Here is a 27,420-nt window from a genome sequence, read left to right on the forward strand (position 1 = left end):
TGAGGCAGTTTAAATTTGTGTAATTGGCTGTTTGTATTATGGAGTTTACTTGAAAGATGATATCTTTCTGTTTTTTATATTTTCCTAAATGTTCTTATAAATGTGATGCTCTTTAAATATGTTAATTGCATTTTTTTCTTCAAATTTGTATAATTATTTGAAAGTTTGGTATGTGTGATTTATTGAATTGTGAACCAAAAAGGTGCAACATTTTGCAATATTTTCCATTTTTCTTACATGAATGAATTTTAAAGATGATATCATGCATACCAACCTAATATTCAGGAAATTGCATTTTGTCAGTTTTTGAATCATCATGAAATTCAGTTTGTATAGACTGTTGTTCAATGCTAAAGAAGTTTTAGATCACCAAATCACTGCATCATGCATGGAAATTTACCAAATCAGATTATATGACTGCAGCAGCCACTGAGGGAAATGATAAGTTCACACCGATTTATCACAGTGTGTAATTTTAGAGTGTGAACAGAAATAAAATTTTATCATAGCACTCTCCTTAAGGATTTACAAGCTGTGGTGAATTAACAAATGTTTTAGACAGTAAAATCAATGTATGTGATCAAGATTCAGTGAGATTAAACATTTGGATAATAGTATTTACCTGCGGGTAGCAGGTGCCCTACTACCTGTATCAACAACCTTAGGAAGGATCTGCCTTGACATAATATGCCGGCAGATCCAGGTTTATGCAGTTTATTTTGATCTGCTGGCATATCATTTAATGGCACTTCTGATTAGCAAGGAGGTATAGATAAGCAGTGAATATCGTTTTTCTTCCACCTCGACATCATTTAGTCTAAACTTTACATAATCCCATTTTCTTCTACCTGCAGTGCATGCGATATTGTATTATGCAACTGTAAATACAGTTTCAGGTATGTTCCTGTGTATATATATGGAAAGAAAATTTATCATGAGCACATGTCTTGTAGAACTAAAATATTTGTGGATATAAAAGAAGGTAAATGAGGTCAATTGTGAAACTGGTATTATAACTTTTATATAAAATGTGAAAACCTCCAAATTTATCTTATATATGCCTGTTTATTATTTCAATTTTGAAATTAGGCTATTTCATTTTAAAATTGGCATGATCAGTTTGTAAACAATCTATGCAAAGTGCGTAAGAATCAGAAAATAATATTGATTACATGGTACTTTTGACAACTTGATTACATTACAATTGTATGTAATCAAAACATTGCCTTATTATAATTGTTATTATGTATATAATTAATCAATCACAGATGATTACAGTTACTCCAGGTCTGCCATTAAGGAATGTACGCTCTTTTTTAAAATTGAAAATAGCATCATCAGGACCACAAAATATGTAGCAAAAGAGTGAAAGAACGAAACGCTATTCACAAATTAATACTTTTAAGTCCATTCTTAAGCATCAGTTATACTCTTGTACAAGTTAGATTCAAATGCAGCCCACATAAACCCAGATCAACTGTTGCATAAGGTACCAGCAGATCTGGGTCAATGCACTTTTGTTCAGATTAATCAGAAGAAACAACATAGGGCCTGATCTGCTTCTGCAATGTGATGGCAGATCAGGGTGTATTTTGTTTGCATTTAAACCCCAACTTATATGCAAGTATACGCAGTACAAATTGTGTTTAGTGTGTAATAGTCTTGTCCAGGTAAAACCATATGCACAGCCAACCGACAGTGGAGTAGGGAATGAAAATTAAGCTACTTTTGGTATACGTTAACATAGATTTTATGATGATAATTCATTTACTTGTACATAGATGTATTTTTCAGGATATATAATCATGTATGTAATGGGAGATACAAAATGGTGGTAGTCTTCAGTTGATCCCCAGACAGGGATGAACTATTTTGTTTCTGTATATTTTGTTACCTAGTGTGAGACAATTATATGAGAATTTGTTGTCTCTGCAGTTTGATTGTGATAAAAATGCTTTATTTGAATATAAATTTATATATCAATACGCAGTTCATAAAACTACATATGCATCATGTTAACAGTTATAGTCCGTATGAATCTGTACAGATATATATGCATTGTTTGCCATATGCTTATATGAAAGTTTATCTTCAGAGCCAAACATAACATATAGTGGTCAGCTATTGTTAAAATCTGAACTCATTCATGCCTCTAAAAACAATTTGGCTTTCTTCAATCCCTTATGTTTATAAACCTTGTCTGTTAATTATTATAAATTCCTGGAGAAAACTATCCTCACAGTGTGCAGTGATCTGCTTTGAAAGTATTTTTAGTTGAAGAGGAAACATTGTTGAAGGTCAGGCTGATGTTGCTGCAGTGGAACTTGCTTATGACTGCCTTTTTCTACATGGCACTATTGTACTGTGACATTTGTAGACTTGTTCTGTGTTTAAGACAGCTTTGCTTAGAACAGAATTTAACCAAGAGATTGATAGTACATACCTTTCTTTGACACACTTAAGTAGGATTCATGCTTGGACGAATTTTATTGCCTGTCACATTTAGAATGAATGTAAATTTTTTGATCTGCATTTATGTACACTACATCTCAGTTTGTGAGAAACTGAACTGACACATGTATTGTTACTGTACATGTTCTCATGTATGTATGTGTGTGTATATATATATATATATATACATATATATATATATATATATATATATATATATATATATATATATATAAGAATAATCTTGCATGCAGCACAGTACATCATCAGAAAATTAAATGGCTTATATAGCATCATATTTGTCCTATTTAGGGATGTGGAATGTTTGATTTTTAGGCAAATGGGAGATGCTTCTGATACCACTTTACAAATTTTTCATTTTTAACTCTGAAACATTTTTGGGTAGCCAGCATGAAATTGTAGGAAAGTTTGTGTAATACCCCTGGTATCATAGTTGTGATCATTTTTGTCTTAGGCATGAACAAGTTTTTTTTTTTTTTTTTAAAGAAAATTTAGGTCCATATTTTCCACAGTTTGCTTGTGCTGTGATGAAACTTCTGTGTTAATCCTACAAGGATTCATACCATTTTACCTTGACAAGGTTTATGTGACTTTTTCTCAATGTTTCACTTTTGTAACTTTTTTACATTTAGGCCTGTAATGTGTACATTTTCTTGTACTGTCATCAAGCATAACATTGATGTTCAACTTGAAGAGAACTATGTTGTACCCAATTGTCAAAAGCTTCACATTGCAGTAACTTAAATGTCTGTATGCATGTCTGTCCATACCTTCATATTCGGTACAACCTAGACAAAGGTAAATTTTAAATTTTTTTAAATTTATGATCTCAGTTTTTTGGTTTGCTTTCATTCTAATTAGATGGCATGCATGGCATAAAGGGAGACTCTTGTTATGGAGTGAAGGTCATGATGACCTTTTTGCCCTTTAGGTAGCTTTGCTGTCATTTGACAGTTACATTTGTTCTCTTTTTTCAGGTTCTTTCATTGTTTATTTAATGTACTTCCTTTTCTGTTATACAGATACCATTGCTTAACAGAAATAATGCACAAAATGAAAAAGCACAAATTATGCGTGGATAGTTTGAAAGGATTCATCCAATATTGCCATTTATTGTCAGCAAAAAATTACATTTATTGACTGATTGTGAAACATCAATTTTTTATTTGATAAAAATGTTAGTGCAAGAACAAGAATGTAATGATGAAATGGTGTGATCTTGCAAGAAATGGACACATCTAATGTATTTGTGATACCTTATTGTTCTAATTTACATGTCATGTGACATGGCCAAGGTCAGAATGACCTTGTGCTGCAAGGATTTCAACATGTGCTGTAAAAATGTTTATTCAGCTTCATTGTTATTGAAATGATTTGTTTTTAAAATGGTGTGCCGTATGATCCTGAAAAATCTTATCCTGTGAAAGGTAGGTGCAGTAAGAAAGGAAGGTGACTTTGATATATGGAAGAGATTGATTGAAATTAGATTCGGACATTCCGTATTATTAATTGTTACTCTTCATAGTATTAGAGCACAGAGACTGATTTTAATCAAGATTGACAAGCATTTAGTGCCAAAAAGCTTGTAATTTTGGACAACAGTTTATTATAATCCAACATGTTTTCTTCAATTAATTTTTACATGTTTGGAATTTTGATGGCATGATATGTTTGGTCTGAAATTAATCGTATCTATAGATCTAACAAACAGTATTAGTAAATCCTTCTCTACCAAATTATAGCAAATCACATTATAATGAGGCAAATCTGTATTAGTCAATCCTTCTATACCACATTATTACAAAACACTTTGTAATGAGGCAAATCTGTATTAGTCAATCCTTCTATACCACATTATTACAAAACACTTTGTAATGAGGCAAATCTGTATTAGTCAATCCTTCTATACCACATTATTACAAAACACATTATAATGAGGCAAATCTGTATTAGTCAATCCTTCTATACCACATTATTACAAAACACTTTGTAATGAGGCAAATCTGTATTAGTCAATCCTTCTATACCACATTATTACAAAACACATTATAATGAGGCAAATCTGTATTAGTAAATCTTTGTATTGGTTGCAGTAATATTCTGTAGTTTGAATTGAAAACTCCAGTCTGTGATTTATATCCAGTCACACCACCTGTCAGTATTGAACGTTAGGATTTGTTTGTGTTATATGCTGATATTGTTTTCATTTATCAGTATGTACCTCTTGCAGATGATATTTAACAATGCAGGTCCCAGAATTCTTGACACCACTAACTTCAAGTAGATTTGCACCTTTTGCTAGATAGACTTGTACTCTAAAGTAGCTACATGCCAGTAATGGGGGAAAAAGCTGATTATCCAGGTTTATTACATTCGTGTTGTATGAGGCCAGCACTATTGAATGTACATTGATAACATGGCCTTGTAAGAGTGATTGTGATGAATATGGTAAAAGTGTACTACCGTGGTGCAGTATATGAGGGACCTTGAAGAGATGAAAATAGTATAATAAATTCTTACACATATTAGATGTTTCTTGTCTAGCTGGAAATACATTGTACAGAGTGATTACAATGAACTCCATTAATTGCTGTTGATGGAGGATTTTCAGGGTAATTACCATTAGTTACTCCTGAATTTCAAAATTATGTTAGGTTCTCTTTGCATAAGTAATGAGAGTTATTATTTTATCACAGTTGTCATCACTGATTTGTAGTTGAGATTTGTTTTGATTTTATCAAGTTTTGAATATTAAACAAAATAAGCAATAATTTTCGTAGGGACAGATCATGAAATCACTTTCTGGATACTCAGCTTTGACTGTGAATGTGCTATCTTTGTGGTGTGCTGTAATTTCATTCTTTTAATGAAAGTAGTGAAGAAAAGAGTTTCTATCTTTACTTTTACTTAATACAGTGACACTTTACCCAGAATCACTTTTGAATTCACAACTTCATTGTTTTTTTCTATCAACTCCACAAACATACTATGAAACTTCCATGTTTTTCTATCAACACCAAACATAAACTAACAACCTGCTGGTTTTTTTAAAAATCATTTACACAAATTATCCTTAGAAACTGCACTTTTTTCTATTAGCACCTTAAAATATGGTAATAGACACGGGTTTCAAAGAAAATGGAAGAATAAATAAATAATATTGGCATGCATTTTGAAGAGGAAGAAGTTATTTACAAAATGTTACTAATGATCACACTGGTATACAGCAGATTTGGTGATGGATTTCACAGCTTTTCTCATGGATCTCTTGGCTTTTTGCTTCCACCAGGTGCCTCCATTCCCAGTTTTGCTCCAAAGTTCAAATGTTTGATTAATGACATGAAAAAAGAAAACAAGTTGAATAACAACACATTTTGAGTTGTAGTTTGCTATATATTACTCGGGAAGTTGAATGAATCTCCTGTCACATCACCACAAGTGTAAGATTATATTTATCACATGAAGTTAAGGACTGCACATTACTTAATGATGCTGTATTATTAACCTTGTAAGTCTCAGAAAACAGTATGGCAAATGATTTTTATATTACAGAGTCATCATGCTAATGAATTTGAACACTATATGATAAATAAGGTCATGCACTGATTGATTCATACACAGAGAATTGGACAATTTGCAGTCAGCACGCTATGCTCTTTGATTATATAAAACAAAATTCTTTGAAATTTGTATTTTGCAAAACTGGCTTAGGGTTCCCACAGGTCACAGAATAGTTGAGTATTGTCCACTTTCAGGAAAGTCAGTGCGTTTTATGACAAGTCTGCAGTTAATTGAAATATTAGGCAAAAGTGGGGAATTGAGTACCCAGAGTCGGGCAGATTGTGACATGGACAGGAATGTGAGGAAATGAATAATGTCAAATATGTTTCAGTGCAAAATGTTTTGAATAACTTGTGTAGACTCGGTTATATGTATTTATTTGTGAGTTGTCCTTAAGAAACTGAGAAAAACATTCATTAATTGGTGGTTAATGATAAAGATTGACAGTGCATCAATTTACTACTGGGATTAAGATGCAAGTTCACAGATACAGTCTATGTAACGGCTTTTTCAGGTGGATATTGTTTTGGGATTTATTATGAACAAGCGTGTATATGTAACAGCAGATGGGGATTTCAGACTTTTTCGTTTTCACTTTGTAACGTTAAAGAATCATTTCCATTATAGCCTATATAAATGTACCTGTATTGGATTCACTCCTACACATTTTAAATCATGTTAAATCATTTTTTTCCTGAACAAATCTAGCTTAAAAAATAGTTACATAAAAGATGGTATGGGATTAGCTGCAGAGGAGATGGAGGGCATCTTCAGTGACAATATTTTGATTAGCCCCAGGGAAAGTCAGATAAATTCATTGAAAGTGAACCATGTGCTTATCATAGGATATTGTTTTCCTATCATATAAATGTGCTGAAAATTGTTGAAGTAGTCCGTTCATACATTTTTATGTTTAATGGAAAATATCTGTGTTTGACATGAAATGGGCGCTCAGGTAAAATTTTGGGAAAAGCTGGGAATTTTGATTCCAGAAACTTTCAGGAGCCCAGATGAGCTAAGCTAGACTTGAAAAGTCAAGTTATTTCATACTTTAAATAATTTCTTGTATAGAATTCTCAGCTAAAAAAAATTCAGAGATAAGCCTTACCTGGCATTGCATTGAATGTATTTAAACTTTGTATCAATATAAAAAAAATATTTCTTTTTAGTTAGCTACAGCTTGCTTCTTGCATGTTTTTGTTTTACCTGTTGCTCAGCTTTCCATTTGCTTTTGGTTTTACCCATTGCTTATCTTTTTGCTTGCTTTCAGCTTTTTCTTTTCTTATGTTTGTCATCTTTTTTTCTTTTTTTCTCATCATCATGGTAACACTTTTGGACCTGCATTGCAGTTTGTTTTCATCACATTTGCAACCTTTATATTATTTTTGCTTTAAGTTACTAATTTAAAGTTTTATTCTGAAATTCAGGATTCAGAACTATTTTGAAATTGATTAAATATGACCTCAGGTCACTTAAAAGCAAATTTGATCGATTTTACTTTAATTTTTGAACCATGGGAATGTGATACAAAATAGGTACAGATTAAAGTCACTTAATGAATACAAGAAGAGAAAGTTGTTGGGTGAAAAATATCGTTTCTAATGGTTAAAAAAATATAGGATGATCTAGGGTGAAATCAAAATGTTTTTGCCTAATTTCTGCATTTTCCTTAATTCCCTTCCCTTTTTATACTTGATATCAAAAGGTTATCATGCCTTTCTTGCTGCACCAACCTTCCCACCACATTTCTTGTCTTCATTGTACTGCTGTTTACCAAGTTTGTAGGTTCATTGGTTATCATAATTACTGTATAATATATTCTCCTTTAAATTTAATTATACATGTATTTATTACATGCAGTCATAAGATTTGTGACATACCTAACATGAAATAAAGTATATATATCTATACAAGTTATAAAAATTGTCGTTGTTCTTCCATTTCTTAGACTAAAAAAATGCCAGGTTTAGATTCAGTTGATTTTGTAGTAAGGATTAGTGTGTAAAATATTTCTGAAAGAAAGACACATACAACAAAGTGACTGGAAGAAAAAAAATTCAACAGAATTTAATGTGTATGTATTGTGCACCACAGATATTTTGGGGCTATTTAGGTTGCCTGATTTGACTGATTTTGTTCAGTTTTCCGACATTCATAAATGCGACACACACACACATGCACATCTGAACATAATGCACCACCATACCAAAAGTAGACTACTGTAACCTACATTTCATACCCTGAACTTTTGTGGGGGATATTTAGTAATTCTTGTGTCTGTTGGGCTTTCTGTCTGTCTGTCTGGCAGACAGTCTTGTTAGCATGTCTAGTACTGCGGTTTTTAGCTCTACATGTCGTAGACCAGAAGAGTTTATGGCTTCTTTCTTTGTCATCCTGGTGTCCATTAGCACAAGTTTGTTATTGCTACTACTCCTCAGCTACTTGGAGAATTCCCTCAAAACTTTACACACATGTACATCCATTAGTCTATTTGGTCCTAAATGAAAATGGTGCCCATCTGATCTCCAGTATGTCTGTCACTGCAGTTATCTTGAAAATCTTGTTATCTGCTCACTGCTCATTCCTTCTCATGCCACAGGTGGAACATAAGCTTTAATGAGAGAGCACCACTGCTGATGGTCTAAATCTCTATGTGTGATGGTGTTCCATGTCAGGGTGTATTCATCTCTTTCCCAGTAGCCCTCCTCCAGATATGTACGGGCCTGCCTCTCGTTCATCTCCCATCTGGGGTCAAGTGGAGGGCTGTCCTAACCAGTGCATCCAGTGATATTCACCATATATGCCCCAGCCATTGCTATCTTTTCTTAACAGTTTGGACAAGAGAAGATGGTTATGTCCTTTGATGAAGGTCTTCAGTTTTGATCCTGTTCAGCCAAAAGATGCGAAAAATCATTCTCAGACACTTGTTCTGGAAGATTTCAAGTGTTTATGCTATTCTGGACACTTTGCTTCCAAGTTATGTGAATTCCTCTACTTCCTATTGGCTTATTATTCATAATGGTAGGATTATTGGTTTTATGGTATTTTCTCATTAATTTGATTTTCTTGTTCACTTTCAGTCCTATTTTTATAAATAAGACTGTCTCATTAAGTTTATATGCCATTTCTATTTGCTGAATTAAAACAGTCTAATGTCATCAGCATAGTCATGGTCATCCAAGGATGAAGTGCAAGTTTACCTCATTCCACTTTTGCCATCCACAGTTGTCTCCTTCACTAGCCAGTTGATGGTGAGGGTAAGGTATAAATATGCAGCTTTGTTTCATACCTGTTTATGAGATAGTTGTATAAGATGACTTTACACTGGAAGACTTGGTGCAGAAGTTTTCCAGGATTAGTCATGGTCAAGGCTGTTGAAAACCTTTTCAGAGTGTAAGAACTTGATGTAGTTGAATAGTACTTTGTTATCTGCTACTCTGTCTGAAAGGATGGTCATATAAGTATGCAATTTTAACTGAAAGTCTTCTTATGATGCCTGGCTAACCCTAAATAAAATTATGCTAATCTGACAGGTAATATTGGCAGCCATCTTGAAAATCTTATCACAACTCTTGGAACATATTGATGCATGATTTTTATGCCCACTTTGTCTTAAATGAAAATTGTGCTGATCTGACATCCAATTTGGCTGCCACCTTGAAAATCTTGTTATTGCTACTCTTGAATGGAAAGTCGCATCTTGAAAATCTTGTTATTCTCCAAATGGGTGGCTGGCTATATCAAGATGGGGTCTTGTCTTGAAATCGTAGAAATTCTTTAGCCCAGTAGAGCATCAGTCCCTTTGAGAGAGTCATGAGCTACTGATTTCCATGAAACTTGGTAAATATTATGGTTAATAACTGAAGATGATCATAGGGACAAAGCATTTTATTTTAAAGTTCATGTCCTTTTTGCTTTATAGCAGTGAAAGACAGCCGTGCAGATGCAGCTAGTCCATCTTTTTTTATGGTAATCCTTGTCTTTCAGGCTCGCTGTCTTTCATTCCATCTGACACTATCCTTCCATCTGGTACACTATCTGATTAGTGCAATTAGTGCAGAAGTTTTTGATGGATTGTCATGAAACTTTGTAATTTTTATGACCATCACCAGAAGATTCACATTTCAGCAAAAACAGTTTGGTATTTGTTTTGTTTTTTTTTTTTTTTGTTGTATCTTCTAGGAATGTATGACACAGTCTTGTTAGCACATCTAGTCCTGCAGTTTTTGATTTTTATGAAATTCAGTAAATAGTATGGTTGTCACCAAATAACATTCATTGTGCGATTTTTGTTCGAGTTGTTGCCTTTTTTGTCTTGCTGATTAAAGGAGTATATGTTATAATTAACAAATAAACAAGTAACTTTTCTCCAATGACTATTTTTTCAAGTTATGGCCCTTTTTGTATTGTAGCTTAATGCAATGTAAGACTTAATTGCACCAGCAGGTAGTTTGTGATGGAATGCTGTGAATCTACATAAACATTATCTGATGAGTTACATGTCGATAAAACACTTTGTTCCCATTTGTTTTAGAGTTATTACCCTTTATTGTATTACAGCTTAAATCATTGTATGACAATCTTTTTAGTGCGACTGTGCCAGCAGTTTTTGATAGATAGCCATAATCAAAATATGATGGACATCACCTGAAGATCAGCACAACTTGAAATCTTGCTGTTCCCGCATTTTTTTCAAGGAGTAATTTACCTTTTTGACCTCCATCTGTATGCAATGGATCACAGAACCTTCTAGTTAACTAGCCTTACAGATTTAATGAAATGTAATAAACTTAGGAATCTCATGAATGCAGCTAATGTGGCAGTGTTCAGCACATTAATAGTGAAATCAGAATGTATGCATGTTGTCAATCTTGTTCTCACTGGTTTAACACAAGTTATGCAGCTTCTTCTATTACTATATACTCATGCCCATCATGGGGAAGGTGTGGTATGGTGGGGGGAGGAGGCAAGGATATATTATTTTGAGCAAATTGCTTACCATTCCTCTGTGCTCCAGTGATCATGTACACCTTTTATGTTTGATCATTTTCTGTGACGCTTGTACAGTCATGAAAATTGATCTGTGCATGCATACAGAGGAATACTAGACCATATCAAATCAAAAGTAGGTCACTTTGACCTACTTTTTATGTTCCATTGATTACTTATAGTATTGTAATAGTAGCACTGACTTAGTGGTGATGAGTGTAGCAATAAATGTTCTCTTTTTGCATCCCTTTCTTGACTGCTTCAGTGGCCTAGTGGTTAGAATATCTACCTCTGATATGGGAGGTCACAGGTTCGAACCCCAGCTGAGTCATACCAAAGAATTATAAAAATGGTACTAACAGCTGCACCGCTCCGGGGCCTAGTGGTTAGAGCATTTGCCTCAGAAGTGTGAGGTCGTGGGTTTGAACCCCGGCCAAGTCATACCAAATACTTACAAAAATGGTAATAACAGCTGCCTCGCTTGGTGCTCAGCATTAAGAGGTTAGTGTTAGGACAGGTCAGCCTGGTGTCAGGATAATGTAACTGGGTGGGACATCATGCTACATGTCTGCGGCATGATGCCCCAGTGCTAGACATCACTATAAACTGCCACACTGCAGACATCGTAGTGATATGACTGAAAAATTGTTAAAGCTACATTAAAAATCCTAATGACACACACACACACACTAACAATTGCCTTGCTAGGTGCTCAGCAATAAAATTTTAGTGTTAGGGCTAATCGGGGTGACTGGGTGGGACATCATGCTACATGTCTGTGCAATGATGCCCTAGTGCTAGACATAACTATAAACTGCCACAGTACAGAGCAGACATCATAGCAATATTGCTGAAATAGTTTTAAAGCTACATTAAAAACCTAAATCACACACACACTCACACCTCCCTCTCTCCTAATATCATTTATCACTACTTTTAAAATATTATTAATAATGTGATATAATTGTTTGATATTATAGTTGATTCTGTAGAGTTTTTTCTGATTTCTGTTCATCTGCTCTGTGTTATTGTGATTGGAAGATTAGTTTCATTTTCAGATACATTTACATTACTGTAGTATCAGACAGATTCATGGTGGTCAAATTGTCATGAATTTTGTTGTGCCCCAAACTTCCAATTTAAAGACCCAACAAAATAATGGCCACATACAATGATGCCACTGCTGCCCATTTTCTTACCGTGTTTCGCACATACAGATTAATAAAGCTACTTGTGTTTGATAAATCCATGGCAATACTGTAATATGGTAATAGCTTTTGCTTGGTTTGTTTTATTTTAACCCTTTTGAAAAAGAGAATTACAGTTTTTTTATATTGTTTCAGTGCACATGTATTGATAAGATATCCAGCAGCTGTGACTGCTACTCACTTCCTTAAATTGATGTGAAATAAGTAAGGATAGAAATAAATGAGAAAAAAAGGCATTCAAACACATGTAATCCTAAACATGAAAGAAAGTATAATAAAAAAATACTAGTTTATGAAAATTACATTGATTCTTCATTTGAGAACAGCTGTTGTTGAAAAGTTTAACCTCCTGAAATCACATTTAATTTTAGCCATACATTTTTAATCCAAAAGAACATACATGTGAAATACTTGAACTATTGCTTGAAGCACTATTAGTAATGTTACAGTATTTTAATACACTAATTATAGCAAGGTATTTAAGCCCACACTTAACTGATTTTGGACAAAGCCACAGTATCATCTTCCTGCTGATGAGGTCTTATGGTAAAAATGCTTGTAAGATAAATCAATTTCCAAACAGGTCAAAATCACTGATCTCAAAATCACTAAAGTCGTCTTTCATTCGCTGTCATATGAGTTGCAATTATCTATTCATTCTGTGTGAATTGGCTTGCGGCTGCAAGGTTCACAAGTACAGAGCACCTGTAACATCTTCCTTTCTCGTGATAGTCTCCATGACCGGTTTTATCCAAAATACTGGCATTTGAGTCAACAGATGGTTTTGTAATACTGTTCATTTATTTTTGTGGTATTTGTGAGAAAATGTTTTTATCAATACACTGTACTTTGTTGGTGGTGGGGGTGCATCCTGTTCTTTTCACAGAAGGATAATTTTTCACTGGATCTTTAAATTTGCGGTTGAAGCAATCATGAAATCCAGTAAAATGGATGTCCCAATAAATAAGGTAAATTTACAGTTTTCAGCATGTAGGGTGGGGGTGCATATGGCATGGAATTTTGAGATTTGAGGGTTTACAATATAAGACTTGTAACATGAAAGTTGCAATGTATAAAATATCACATATACATGGTAACAATATGTGAAAATCACTCAAGAAAGTTAAATTTTGGTTCAGGTATGACAGATTTATACCTAATTTTATTTCAAAACTTGACATTTACACATTCCAGGATTCATTTTTCAAGAAACAGATATTTTAAGAACTTAGTGCATTGGCCTGTGGATTTCTCAGATAAATGTCTTATTAAGTTGTCTCTTTTACATCAGAAGGTTTAATTTTTACAGGAGTGGCAAGAATAATAAGTCTTTTGACTTGCAGAAGAAACAAAGTATGATAACTGGAATGGAATTCATTTTTCCCATTTTATTTGGGTAAAATCATTGGAATGGAATTATTTTTCCTGATTATTTTTTGGTATGATCATTGGAACAGAATAATTTTTCCCCATTTTATTCAGTGTTTTTATTTCATCCAAGTAGCAGAGACTTTCCCTTTCAAACACCAGGACAAGTGTTGATATGATCTTACAGTTTGTGTTTAATTTGTTTATTAAATCATGTTATTCTCCGAATGCAGTACTCCCTCATTATAATGCTGTCTGTGTGAGCCATTGAGTATACAACCTTACAGTTAGAACCACTTATCATGAAGTACAGTGTGATTGTGATGAATGTGAATTCAGTTTATATGAATTCGAAATAACACGAGATGGGGAAAAATGAAAAAAGCTCGCTACTATTTGAGATAATTCTCTCATACAACTAGATTATGCCACCATTGCAGGAAAACATTACCCACAATGCCCAGCTCTTATGCCCCCACCATTCTGTTTATTGTTGCCTCCGTGCTGGGTATGTATGTACATGTACAAATTGTTTGTTACAATTTTGGAACATTCTTAGTGATGGCATCTAAAAGACGAGCAAGTTGTAGTCAGAAGAGACCATGGAAGGCTATTTCTTTAGGGGTTAAACTCAAAGTAGTGAAAAGGTATGAAGCTGGTCAGAGTACCACCATGATAAAGTATGCTTTGAACCTTAGTGAAAGTACATGTAGAACAATACATGACAGTGCGGGAAAAAAAGCAAGTGTGAAAGCTGGAACCTCTCTTTTGAACCAGAAAAGTTACTATACCTGCCCTAACATAATGGACAGGATGGAAAGGATGTTGGCAACCTGGCTTGATGAAGACTACTGTCCAATGCAGCTTTCGTTTTTTAATTACACGTACATATGTTCTGTTGATTAAAATTCATAATTTCATGTTTTTATTTTATGTTTCCTATGTTTTAAGTTCCTTTCCCTATGCTTTTTATGAAAACTTTTATTTTTTTTCTTTTAATCTACTTTACAGAAGCATCCCCTAATTTTTTTTTAACATGCTAAATTTATACGGAGAAAATGATCTCAGTTTACAAGAATCTCAAATTATGCATGCACTTCAAAAAAGTAACCCTTGCGTAAATCATGATCACACTGTACATAACACATATAATTTTAATGTTACATTATCATGTGTACTCAATTATAAGTCAAGTAAAACTGCAAACAAAAAAAGATTCTGATCTGATGTAGCATAGAGTGCCTGCAGATAAGGGTCTATGTTGTTGATTCTACTAAATACTCCTAACAAACTTCACAGAACCAGATCTGCTGGTGCATTATGCAATGGCAGATCTGGACTGTACAATTTGCCAAAGGACTCTTCTTATAAGCGAGTATATACGGGGATAAAAAAAAGGGGATCCATGACATGCTTGTCTCATAACAGAAAATGCGTTATAATGAAGATCACTATAGTGGGGGAGTACTGTATTTTACAGAGCTTGGAATGCTGTTAGGATATTACATTATTTGGGTGCAAGGAACCAAATGTATTGAACATAATGTTCTGTTCATATACAAGTTGTGATACTGTTTTATTATTTTGGGGTTCCAGCTGATATATATACGAAAGATAGCTGTTGGTTCTTATTGGATGTTATTTCTTTCTCTCAGCTGACATAGGTAGGTTTTAATACATGATACTATATATATAGTAGTGTTAGCATGGTTTGGCATTTTAGTGAAAGTAACTTTTGTTTATAGGTTTTTTTCCTACATAAGTACAACTTTACTAGACTGGCTTCTCTGTAACCTGGTAACCTCTGTTGACAGATCACATATTGTGGTCTTAATGGGATCATTGTATTAGTAATCAAAGTTCTGTATACAGACCACCTGCATGAGACAACAGAATCTTGGATTCTAATGGTGTCCTGTTTAAGGGTGTTTCATTAGTGGTTATTCTGGCCATATTAACAAAAAGGACAAGTGTGCTTATGATATAGTTCTTCATTACCAGTACTATTTTTAAGAAAGAAAAAAAAACAGGACTTACTGCAGCCAATTTTTCCAGAGAATTGAAACAAACTTCTACATTTGGAAAGATTTTGATTCACGATCTAATAGGGCTACCATTAGTAAAAATATTTAATAAATTTCTACACAATTTTTCATTAGTTTTTTGAACATCACTAAAATATTTCAAAGTTATTTTTCAACAGTCCCTTAAAGTGCATAACATTTTCTTTTCTTAGACCACTTGGCAGAATTAGACAAAACTTTACAGAAAGCTGGCATGAAGGTCTAATGTACATATGATGCTGATTTGCCATGAAAAATGAATGCTGCAGAACCTTTTTTACAAATCACTCAATAGATTTTAACTAAGTCAAAAGAAACCATGATACCAAGTTTGTACAAATTCTGCTTATACATTTTTCATAAAATATTTCCATTGTTTCTCATGATAGATAAACTTTAGTGACTTCTCAGAAACCACTTTACAGAACATATGCATCCTGGCATAAAGTTCTGTCATGTTTATATAAATGTTGGTGATCTGTCATCAGCTATGGCTGCCCTTACTAACAAAAAAGGAACCCTTTAAGGTGGCTCTCTACAGTTTTGCATTTTGCATAGATTTAGAATTTTAAAGAAAATGAATTTCCCTGGCTTTCCTCACTGGTTATACTGGCTTTTTAAAAAAGACCTTGTATATCTTAGATATGATTCAAAGAACCTTTAATTCCCTTTATTTTGGTGTATGATTGATGGGTGTAATATGGGTTATAGAGTATACAGCGTGGCCTTACTTCAGATGTGCACCTTTCAGAAAATTGCTAGCTCCACTTGGTCATTTTCACTTCCTGAACTTCAGAGGCAAATTGTATAAAAAAGAGCTAATAACTTTTTTTGCATTTTATATAGTTGGTAATTCATTCATTGCACTTTCAGAAGCTGATATTGTCTAGTCTGACAAAATTCATTTTCCCTATTTTAATAGCTGCTATGCATAGTGTACTTTAGACTAATTCAGGCTGATTTTTTAGCACAAGGGAGCAGTCATTTTAGTTGGCAGTGTGCTTAGATCATGTACAATTCCCAAAAGTACAAAATCCAAAGAAATATCATCCACATTACATTAATGTAGCATAGAGGTCTGCCAACATTCTCTCCGTTGTGCATGTTTTAGATGTAAACAACTTCACCTTACATACGTCACTCTCTCAAAAGTACATAATAACTGGTGAGTGCCCCCTAAATGAATCTTTCTCATGAGCCATGCACTCAACAGAAATTGATTTGACAGAAAGCATCCTGGCAACATAGATTACTTTGTATACTCTCTTCCTTTTTGAAGGATGTCAGCCATCATTTTCAGGCCCACTTGGACCTTTTCTTTTCCTAGGCCTGAATAATAACAATGTAAGTATGAATGAATGCATATTACTGTACCTTTTCTAGGTTCTCCATCAAAGCACGGAACACACCTTTGTAACATAAATATTTTATGCATGGCCTTGCCATTGGTATTCCATATATATATTTACTATATATTTACTCTGTAAAGATGCTTAAAGCTTATTTATATTTTTTAGTATTACAAAATAATACTAATAATACTTTACTGCTCACAAGTTAGATGCACTTTCCTATGACACTCTTGTTTATAATGAATGTTGTGGCAGTTTTTAATGCTAATTTAATATGACTAATGCATTAAATCTCACTTGTTAAGCTTAATCTTTCTGCAATGGAGAAACCATGTCCATGCTAGATGTACTTTCCTATGACACTCTTGTTTATAATGAATTTTGTGGTGGTTTTTAATGCTAATTTAATATGACTAATGCATTAAATCTCACTTTTGTTAAGCTTAATCTTTCTGCAATGGAGAAACCATGTCCATGCTAGATGCACCCATCTCCACTTATATAAGTTCTTGGAACACATGCATCAGCCCATCTGACTTATGATATCAGTCCATGCACAATAGCATGCCCTGATTCTTACTTTGGTCAGAATCGTGAGTCAGATTTGGATAACAAATTTCAGTGGAGGGTTTACATTTTTCCAGGTACCCAAGATTAGGTGATTAGCAGTTCATGCAGCCCCATGAGGGTTATGCATCACTCTAGCCTTTGTAGTTCTGAGGAAAGTTATTTCCAGATTGCCACTGACTTCTGGTGGCCACTCATTGACCAGTCACTTATCACCAGATACAGACAACTGGGCAATGGTGATGATACTGGTCACCAGACATCAGGTATGATACTGGTTGCTGGTCATCAAGCATCAGAAACAGATGCTAAATCTAAATATAGGCTCAGGAATCAGACTGCACCAAGTATTCATATTAACTAATTACCCAACTACATGGACAAGCTACCAGGAACCAATGTTACCTCCTTCTCTGACCCATGTCGACCACTCCAGTGGCCTAGTGTTAGAACATCCACCTTGGATGTAGGAGGTTGCTGGTTTGAACCCTGGCTGAGTCATACCAAAGACTTGTAAAAATGGTACTAGCAGCTACCTTGTTTGGGGCTCAGCATTCAGAGGTTAGTGTTAGGACTGGTTGCCCAGGTGTCAGGATAATGTGACTGGGTGGGACATGATGCTACATGCCTTTGGCATGATGCCCCAGTGCTAGACATCACGAAAAACTGCCACACTGCAGACATCGTAGTGATATGACTGAAAAATTGTTGTTGTTGTTGTTGTTGTTGTGGGGTTTAACGCCATTTTTCAGCACGATAGGCTATACATGGCGGCCAGTATTAATGGTGGAGGAAGAACCCGGAAAACCCCGGAAAGAACCACCGACCCACGAGAAGCTACTGGCAAGCTTTCTCACATGCCCACATTGGCTGAATCTTTGACTCGAACCGTCGCAGACAGAGGTGAGATGGCAGTGATCCGTAACGAAGAGCGCTTTAGACCACTCGGCCACTCGGGGCCCCGCCTGAAAAATTGTTAAAGCTGCGTTAAAAATCTAAATCACACACCCAGAACCATGTCACCTCCTTCCCTATGTTTCCTTTCAACCCTTTTGGATGTGGAATTTCCTCTTTCAAAAGAGATCAAGATCATCCTGGATGTCTTCTGTATTACCCCCTGCAAGTATAGGTGCTGAGGTTCGAAGTCCACCACATGTTACCCAGGAGGGGTCATCATGGAAGGAGAGGGTTAGTCCTCCTTCCAGTAGGATGCCTAGGAAGGATGGAAGTTTTTTTTGTCCCTCAGACTAATCACCAATTAGGGACTCTAAATTTGCTCCCCATGACAAACTTCAGAACATCTATGCCTGTACTTCCCAACCATCCCCAGGTCTAATAATCCTGTATCCCACTCCTGTAGCAAACTTGGCAGGTACTTTGCTCATATGAAAACCATCAGTGAAGGGAGGATTATTTTCTCCCAAAGTCCATGGGAAGTAAGAGTGAAGGGTTAAGTGTAAAAAAATTGGTTAGAATTTTAAACATTTTTTGCTAAGTTTTATATATGCAGTTACCTTTAACCAGTTTTTGAATTTTGGTGTGGTTTTGTGTCTCTCCTAGGTTAAAGGGGTTGGGGTGGATTTGTTGATGCTAAGCTGTTGAAATTGCTTTCATCCTCTTTGACATCTGCCAATTATCTAACATCTTTATTTATCATCTGTCACTGTAAAAGTAAGTTTTTCTATCTTATTTGATGAAGAAACCTGGTCTAGAGCCTGGTCATAACAAGACTACCTATCAACAAAGTTTGTCAGTTAGAGCCTGAGGGTGGTAATTACTTTTGTGTCTTTTTGAAAGGCACTTGACCACACTTTCTTTAGTTGTCCTGGCCAAGTGATAAGTGGGTACTGGCACCCATTGGAGCTTTAATGGCGCATTAACCTTCGAAGGACTGACTTATACACTTCATCACTTTATCCTGTATAAAATGGGATATTTAACTTGAGTTGTATAAGCAACAAGTTAGATCAAAAATAATTTTTAACATTTTATTTGGTTAAGGGCCCTCACCTATTTGCATCAGTGAATTTGGTCATTCTATATTAGAGCTATTAGATTTAATCAGAAAATGATTAAGAGAGCAGAAGGTCAAAGGTCAAGGTCAGAATCCAATTTTTAAAATGAAATATTAGGCTAATGTTTTCTTTTTTAAAGGATCATCTTTGCATGAAGTCAGATTTCTTTATTAAATCATACATTTGATCCTCTGTTATTTTTTTAATATATGTTTGTTTTTGTTGAAATAACTCTTGGCATAAATTCTACACATTAGAGATCCGCAGCATGGATGAAACATATTTGTTCTTTCACATACTCAGTTTCTTTTTTCCTGTGAGAAACTTCATATTAAAACCTTGCACATGTAGTGTATATGTATATATATATATATATATATATATATATATATATATATATATATATATATATATATATATATATATATATATATATATATAATCAACACTTATTAATTTTTTCGGGTGATGGGGCTGGAATTTTTATACTAACCTCAGTCATATGACTGCATATTGTGTAAGTTTATTTGTACCTATTTATGGTGAATGGATTGATTATTATAGCACACTAGTGATTGCATTTGTTTTATATTTCATTTAAAGCCTTTATATTATCTGCTTCATTAATTTTGTTCGCTTTTTTTAATTAATGGTGGTGATAGTATACCATTATGATGATATTCATAACATGTACTGTATATACTTGTGTATGAGTCATATCCCATTGCAAACAGCATAGATCTGACTGTCATTGCATAAGTCACTGTCAGATCTAGGTTTATGCATTTTGTTAGCACCTGCAACCAGTAGAATAAACAATATACCATATATATATATATATATATATATATATATATATATATATATATATATATATATATATATATATATATATGCTGGCAAGATGATTCCATCTGCAGACTGCTCAGACACTGATCTGCCATCCCATAATGCACCAGCAATCTGGGTCTGTGCAGTTTATTAGGTAGAATCAGTAGAACAAGCAACATAGACCCTCATTTGCAGATGCATTATGTTACAGCAGATAAGGATCTTCATTACAGTTTGACTCATCTTATAAGTGATTATGTATGACCTAGTATACTGACATAATGTGCTGGCAAATTTGGGTCTGTATCTGTTAGGACGTGTCAGTACAACAAACAACATAGACAATAATCTGCCAGTGCATAATGCACTGGGAGATCTGGATCTACCAGTATGCTGCTTGCAGTTTCTTCCAACTTGCATGACAGTATAATTATATAGTATAAGTTGCCATGATATTTCGAATGAATATGTAAAATATATACTATTTAAGTCAGCTCATGTTTTCAGTGAGTTTAAAAACAGTAATATTTGTGCATGGAGTTAAAATGAGAATTTTATTATTAGCAATTAAAAGTTCAGAAAGATTTTGGTGGGTATGGAAGTGTCTTGCATGTGCTTCTGACTAAAAGTGTGTATGACTATGTTGTCCAAGACAGACAGGTGGAGAACGTATGCATGTTATGTATGGAATCTGAGTACAGTATAAGCCATTGCTGTTCCTTGATTTGCTATAAAATTCAGTTTTGTTCAAAAAGTCATGATCTGACATAATTTTCGGTATATTCTTGGACATACCGCTGTATAATTTGCCATAATTCTTTAAGGTGTTACTAATCAAGTAAATGATAAATAAGTACCTTGGAGGAATTATCTCAGTAGATTTACCAGCACATGGGAAAAATGTAATGGGCTAACATCTGAGGTTACTCTCTCTTGTCATGCATGGGATTGTATAGTGCTGACTTTGGCAATTGCATTAGTTCACCATCAGAGAGCACATGGTCGCTGTTATTAGACTTGCTAATCCTAGTCACTGGCTCTTCTTTCCATTTGGACAACAACTTGAGTTAGATGCATACAAAAATGATGATAATTTAGAACAAAATTTTGAAAATTGTAAAATACGCATGCAAGAATTTGTATGTATATTTGAACTCAAGATTAAAATTTTGTAAGATTTTGTGCTTTAAACATGTTCAGTCAGGGTGCATCAAGCAGGCTATAGCCAACCTATTGTCTTCACTTAAGTCTCAGAGATAGTTTTAAATTCATAAAGTTTTGTCAAGAGATAAGGCTTGAATTTTATAATTAAGCATTTATTTAGTTCATAATACATTATTTTCTTCTTTTTATTGCTCACATGGTCGTAAGGCCAAGCCAGCTTATGGTATGACCCTCTGTCTGGTATGTCATCCATTGTCAGGTATTGTGTGTGTCCTCCATCAAAATTACTATTTCTTCTTGAAATCCACTTTACTGAGTTTAATCAAATCAGACTGTACCTCAGGACATGTTCTACCAAACTTGTGTTCAGGGTCAGTCTCCAGGCATTGATATGGCACTCATAGTAACCATATCAGAAAACTGGTTTTCATCTTTTTCATCAAAATGGTCCAGACAGTTTTAATCCAATTTATTATAAATGTTTCTTAACACATTCTCGGTTATGTCTTGGGTGGCTCCCATAGCAACAGTATACATTTAAAACTTGCTTTTTACTTCTTCTCTCCAGTAATCTAGCCAATAACAAACTTGGCAATAATTTTTCTTAGTAAATGCTTCATGAAAATTATGTCCACAGTGGCTCCTCTTGCAACAATGTGGTTTATATAGCAGCCATATGGAAAACCTATTTTTAAATTAACTTCTAGAACAGCTGAACTATTTCAATCAAACACTGTAGGTGTGTTTCTTAGAACATGCCCTGTCAGAGTTATTTCTAACGTGGCTCCCATAGCAGTGGTGTGGCTTCCATAACAAACATATTGAAAATCAGTTCTCAGCTTCTTCCTCAGAATGGCCAAATAAATTTTGATCAAACTTTGTATGAATGTTTCTTGTGAAATGCTCCAGCAAAAGTTGAGTCTGGGGTGTCTCATCTAGTAAATGTGTGCTTTCAATAGCAGCTAAGGTGGATAATATATAGAAGATACTTGTCTCCCATCAAGTATGGCTGGTTGTTAGTAAATGTATATACATGTATAACAACTTTTATTTCCAAAATTTTGATACCCAGTCAGACTTTTTTTGATAGGAGATTCCAAGTATGAACATTTTTCACAATAATGCGAAAGATACTAATACACCATCTGATCCAGCTGAAACTGCTCAATGCAGTAACACAGTTGACTTTTTTTGACCAAATGCTATTATTTTGCATCCTGAGGTAGTACCATGTTGAGGGATCTATGATGGTGATGTTTTCAGTGTCCATGAGAGACCAAAGTGGGGGATATTTGAGAAAAGAGGAAAGCAGGAGCTTGACTATGTTGCCAAGTAATGTTGAAGTTCTACATGCATTGAAAAATACAGCAGAAAAAGCAGAATCTTTAAGACCAGATTTTGTTTAGGCAAAATATTTTCAGTTCTGGAACCCAAAGTTTGAATCTCCATTTTGGACTTAACTCGTGTTTAATCTGGATGACTGATCCAACATCATGTAGACAGATAAACCTTTGCAAAATTAGGGTGTAAGATTTTGGAAATAAAATGCAGGCCTGAAGTCAGAAATCAAGTTTCCAGTAAACAAAAATAAGGAAATTGAAATTGGGGCTGATGTTGAATTTGATTTTAATTCTGGCTGTCTTCAAGTACTTGATTTATCCATATTGTTCATGCCATCTGTGTAATTTATGTTTTATATCCTAATCTGTTAAAGAAAACCTTCATTTCAACCTAACAGAACATTCACCATGAAAAATAATATATTTTTTATGACCATTTTTAGAGTTTGAAGACAGAAGAGAGATGAAGAGACCCCTTCCCAACACTCCTGGGGCTCAACAGAACAAAGATCGGTCACAACCAAATCCAGAATATCAAAGTAATATTTTATTTTCTTTCTCTTGTGTTCCCTTTTTCTCAATAGCTATCGATCTGTTCCCAAAATTCAGTAAAGTCTCAATAATCTGAACATCTCAAAGCTGCAGAGCTTCAAGAGGCTGAACACATCACAGGATGCAAGAGTGGTTCCAACAATTGGGAGTTTGGTTAACATGAAGTCTTAAATTAAATACACAATGATCTCATTTGAATAAAGTTGAGACAGCAGAATGTTGGATTTTATTGTTGTTAGTAGTGCATTGTCATTTTTATGTTTTGAGGAGGAGTTTATATCCAGGCTACAATTGTCTTTGTCAGTTTTAAAATTACTGTATAACACCTTATCTACTGTACAAATGAGGTCATTCCCAACATTTACTGTAGTATCATATTTATTTCCGGTGGAGTTCATGGGAAATGTTTTGTGAATTGACTTCTTTGAGATCATGTACTTTTTACAGAATTTAGAGCTGTATTTTTGCATCATCAGAAGTTGTTATATGACAAATTTGATCTTGATTTACTAACAGGGAAGAATGCTAGCCTGCATGAAGAGCTGAAGGCTAGAATGAAAATTAAGGGAGATGAGTCGCCAGTTCAGATGAGGCACCACCATTCAGGTCCAAGTTCAGTTCAGATAAATGAGGACTCCCCTCCTTCTGAGGTCAGAGAATGGCTAGAATCAAAAGGCTTCAGTATGAGGTATCTTGGAAACCTAGCAGAGTTTCCTTTTCCCCTTTTTACATTATGTTGCAATCACTACTTGATTGTATTCATGTATTAACTGTAATTGCAATGCAAAGCTTTTTTCAAATCTAGAATCATAGATGAATAATGATATTTTGATGTACTAATAATACTGGGTAATAACATAATTTGGCTCATTCTTATTGTTTAAATATAAAGTTCTCTGTAGGAACAATTAAGTACCAAAATAATGGTTTTCTCAACTCATGAATACAAAGTTCAAAAAAGCTTATGCCATTGCCCAATATCATCAGCATCAGTAGATGTAGACAGCCATTTTAAGTTTGTTTTAAGGTGTTTTAGGTTTGCTCTATGTAGACAGCAGGTTAAAGTTTGTTTTTAAGGTTTGTTCTGTGTAAACAGCAGGTTAAAGTTTGTGTTTAAGATTTGTTGTATGTAAACAGTAGGTTAAAGTTTGTGTCCCAGGTCTGTTGTATGTAGACAGAAGGTTAAAGCTTGTATTTTAGGTTTGTTGTATGTAGACTGCAGGTTAAAGTTTGTGTTTAAGGTTTGCTCTGTGTAGACAGGAAGTAAAATGGTGTATATAACATTTGCTGAATGTTGACAACAGGTTAAATATAGTCATGTTTAAGGCTACGATTATAGCTCCTATAAAGGAACTATGCATTTCAATTTCACTGCTTATATTTTATAACATGCTTGATTTTATCTAATAATTTTTCATCCAATTTTCTGACTTTTTAGTAATTTATGGGGAAAAGTTTGAGATTAAGATTTGGTCAATGTCGACATCAGGTTAAACTTAGAATTTAAAGTTTTGATTATGGTTTATATGAAGGAACTATTCATTTAAATTTCACTTTGTGTGAAACAGCATGTACCTATCGTCATTAATTATATCATTTACCCTTTTTTTTTTTTTACAGTGAAATGTTCAAGGTTAAAGTTTTCATTTTAAGGTTTGTTATATGCAGACAATGGATTAAAGTTTGCATTGAAGGTTCTACCTATATTCAAATGCAGAAACTGCATTTAACTTTCACACTCTGTATTGAGTAATAAAAGATTTAGTTAAGTACAATTTTTAGTGAAAAAGTTTGATTCAAGTTTTTATCTTTGCTCAGTCAGGTTAAGTTTAAAAATTCTCTTTGTGGCCACTTTGAGATCAATATTTTGATTTGCTTTCAGAGGGCAGTGACAATTTTTGTATGATTTATAATAAAAGAGGAAGGGGTATGTAGTGTTAACATTTTGTCAGCCTGCCCATTTGTCTCACATTACTTTGGATCTGTTTCTCAATTATTACATTTTTCAGTTTAAATTTCTGTCAAGTACTTCATTATTACATTAAAAATGGGATGCTTTGACCAAACTTTCATCTTTCAGTAACTTAGTGCTGCATTTATGTCAGTTTCTCAAGCAATGTTTTTGGGTTATGTACCTTTATGTGGATAGTCTGTGGCATGTATGACAACATAATTCCAAAAGTAGGTTATTGTGGCCTTTCATGCTTTGTTGTCTTTGCTCAAGTTATTTGTTTTGGAGCAGTGTCTTGCATACTATTGACATAGAGAACTATGTTTTTGCTCAAGGTTTTGAGAAAATATTCTGTTGTCTATGAATAATAATTATGAAAGAAAAATTTGAATTTAGGTCACAGACAACTATTAGTTTATGAGCTATGGAACCAGCCAAGATTTGGCTGAACATTAAAAACTGTATTTAAAAGAAATATGGTAGCTGATTGGCTGAAAATAATTCACGATATATTGAACAGAATTCTTTTATAACAAGCCTACATAAAAGTAATGTTTTATACACAATGATAGGCTTGATCATAAAACCATGGGTTTTTTCCCACTGTCGCTGCCAGTGTACTACTAGATGTAAACAGGGAGATTGACCATGCTGAAACTTGATAGTGAGCACATATGAGGGAATTATGTTAAAGAATTAACCCTGTAGCATCTCACTTTCAACTCTTTAAAGGTTTTCTCTTACATAGATCATGCACAGAATATAAGGTTGTTCTGCCAGTGTTACCATAAAATTAAGGACATTTGACAATGTATTGACATTACACTCTTTGCAAATGGATTAATTGTCAGTGCCAGTATGAATTGTGAAGTTATCATGCATAACACTTTTTCTGTTCATAAATTGTAATGTTATCTTGGGCAACACTTGTCCTATCTGTGAGATGTGAAGTTATCATGGGTAACACTTGTCCAATCTGTAAATTATTAAGTTTTCTTGGGTAACATTTGTCCTATCTGTGAAATGTGAAGTTATCATGGGTAACACTTGGCCAGTCTTTAAATTATTAAGTTTTCTTGGGTAACATTTGTCCTGTCTGTGAAATGTGAAGTTATCATGGGTAACACTTGTCCAGTCTGTAAATTATAAAGTTTTCTTGGGTAAAATTTGTCCTGTCTGTGAAATGTGAAATTATCATGGGTAACACTTGTCCAGTCTGTAAATTGTGAAGTTTTCTTGGGTAACATTTGTCCTGTATATAAATTGTGAAATTATCCTGGGCAACACTTTTCCTGTCCATAAATTGTGAAGTTATCTTGGGTAACGCTTTCCTGATTGTGAAGTTATCTGTAAAAACACTGTAACTAAATAAATGGCCTAAAGCCAAATCGTAACTTACCCAAAACATAAATAAAACATCGATCGACTTTGTAAACAAATGGATGTAACTGATGCATTAAGGTGAACAGGTGACAATATCTCATACTGTTTAATTTCGGCATTTTGTGCAGGTTTTAATAATGTTAACATTGATAAAGCAACAAAGAAAACAAACCTATAAATAACTATAAAATTAACTCATCCACAAAATGCAGATGACTTATTAAAAGAAACAGACCAAGACCACATTCTTTCTAGTGGTGGTTGTGGTTGTGGAGTTTAATGCCATTTTTCTGCGCACTATAGGCTATGCATGATGGCCAGTATTATTGGTGGAGGAAGAACCTGGGAAAACTCCAGGAAGAACCACCAACCCACAAGAAGCTACTGGCAAGCTTTCTCACATACCCACATTGGCCAAGTCTTGGACTTGAACCCATGCAGACAAAGGTGAGATGGCAGTGATCCGTAACGAAGAGCACTTTAAACCACTCGGTCACTCGGGGCCCCCATTCTTTCTAGTCATTATATTTATAACAAATAAGTGATTTATTGCAGTATAGTATTCAGCATGCTACAGTGAAAGTATTGTGAAAAGTTCTTTTTT

The 27,420-nt window shown here is 34.2% G+C and overlaps 1 protein-coding gene across 5 annotated transcripts in view; it reads left to right on the plus strand.

Annotated features, from left to right (window-relative positions):
* Window positions 1-27,420, plus strand: part of LOC149785447 (epidermal growth factor receptor kinase substrate 8-like protein 2) — a 171,577-nt gene that overhangs the window by 125,715 nt on the left and 18,442 nt on the right. For all 5 annotated transcript variants that reach the window (XM_089979276.1, XM_089979279.1, XM_089979275.1 and 2 more), the window contains 2 exons: window positions 23,374-23,469; window positions 23,999-24,170. In XM_089979276.1, coding sequence (XP_089835402.1) covers window positions 23,374-23,469; window positions 23,999-24,170 — 268 coding nt within the window. The remainder of the gene's footprint in view (window positions 1-23,373; window positions 23,470-23,998; window positions 24,171-27,420) is intronic.

The sequence above is a fragment of the Sinohyriopsis cumingii genome, chromosome 13 (genome assembly GCF_028554795.1).
Source record: "Sinohyriopsis cumingii isolate HCF-2022 chromosome 13, ASM2855479v2, whole genome shotgun sequence".
Taxonomy (NCBI): domain Eukaryota; kingdom Metazoa; phylum Mollusca; class Bivalvia; order Unionida; family Unionidae; genus Sinohyriopsis; species Sinohyriopsis cumingii.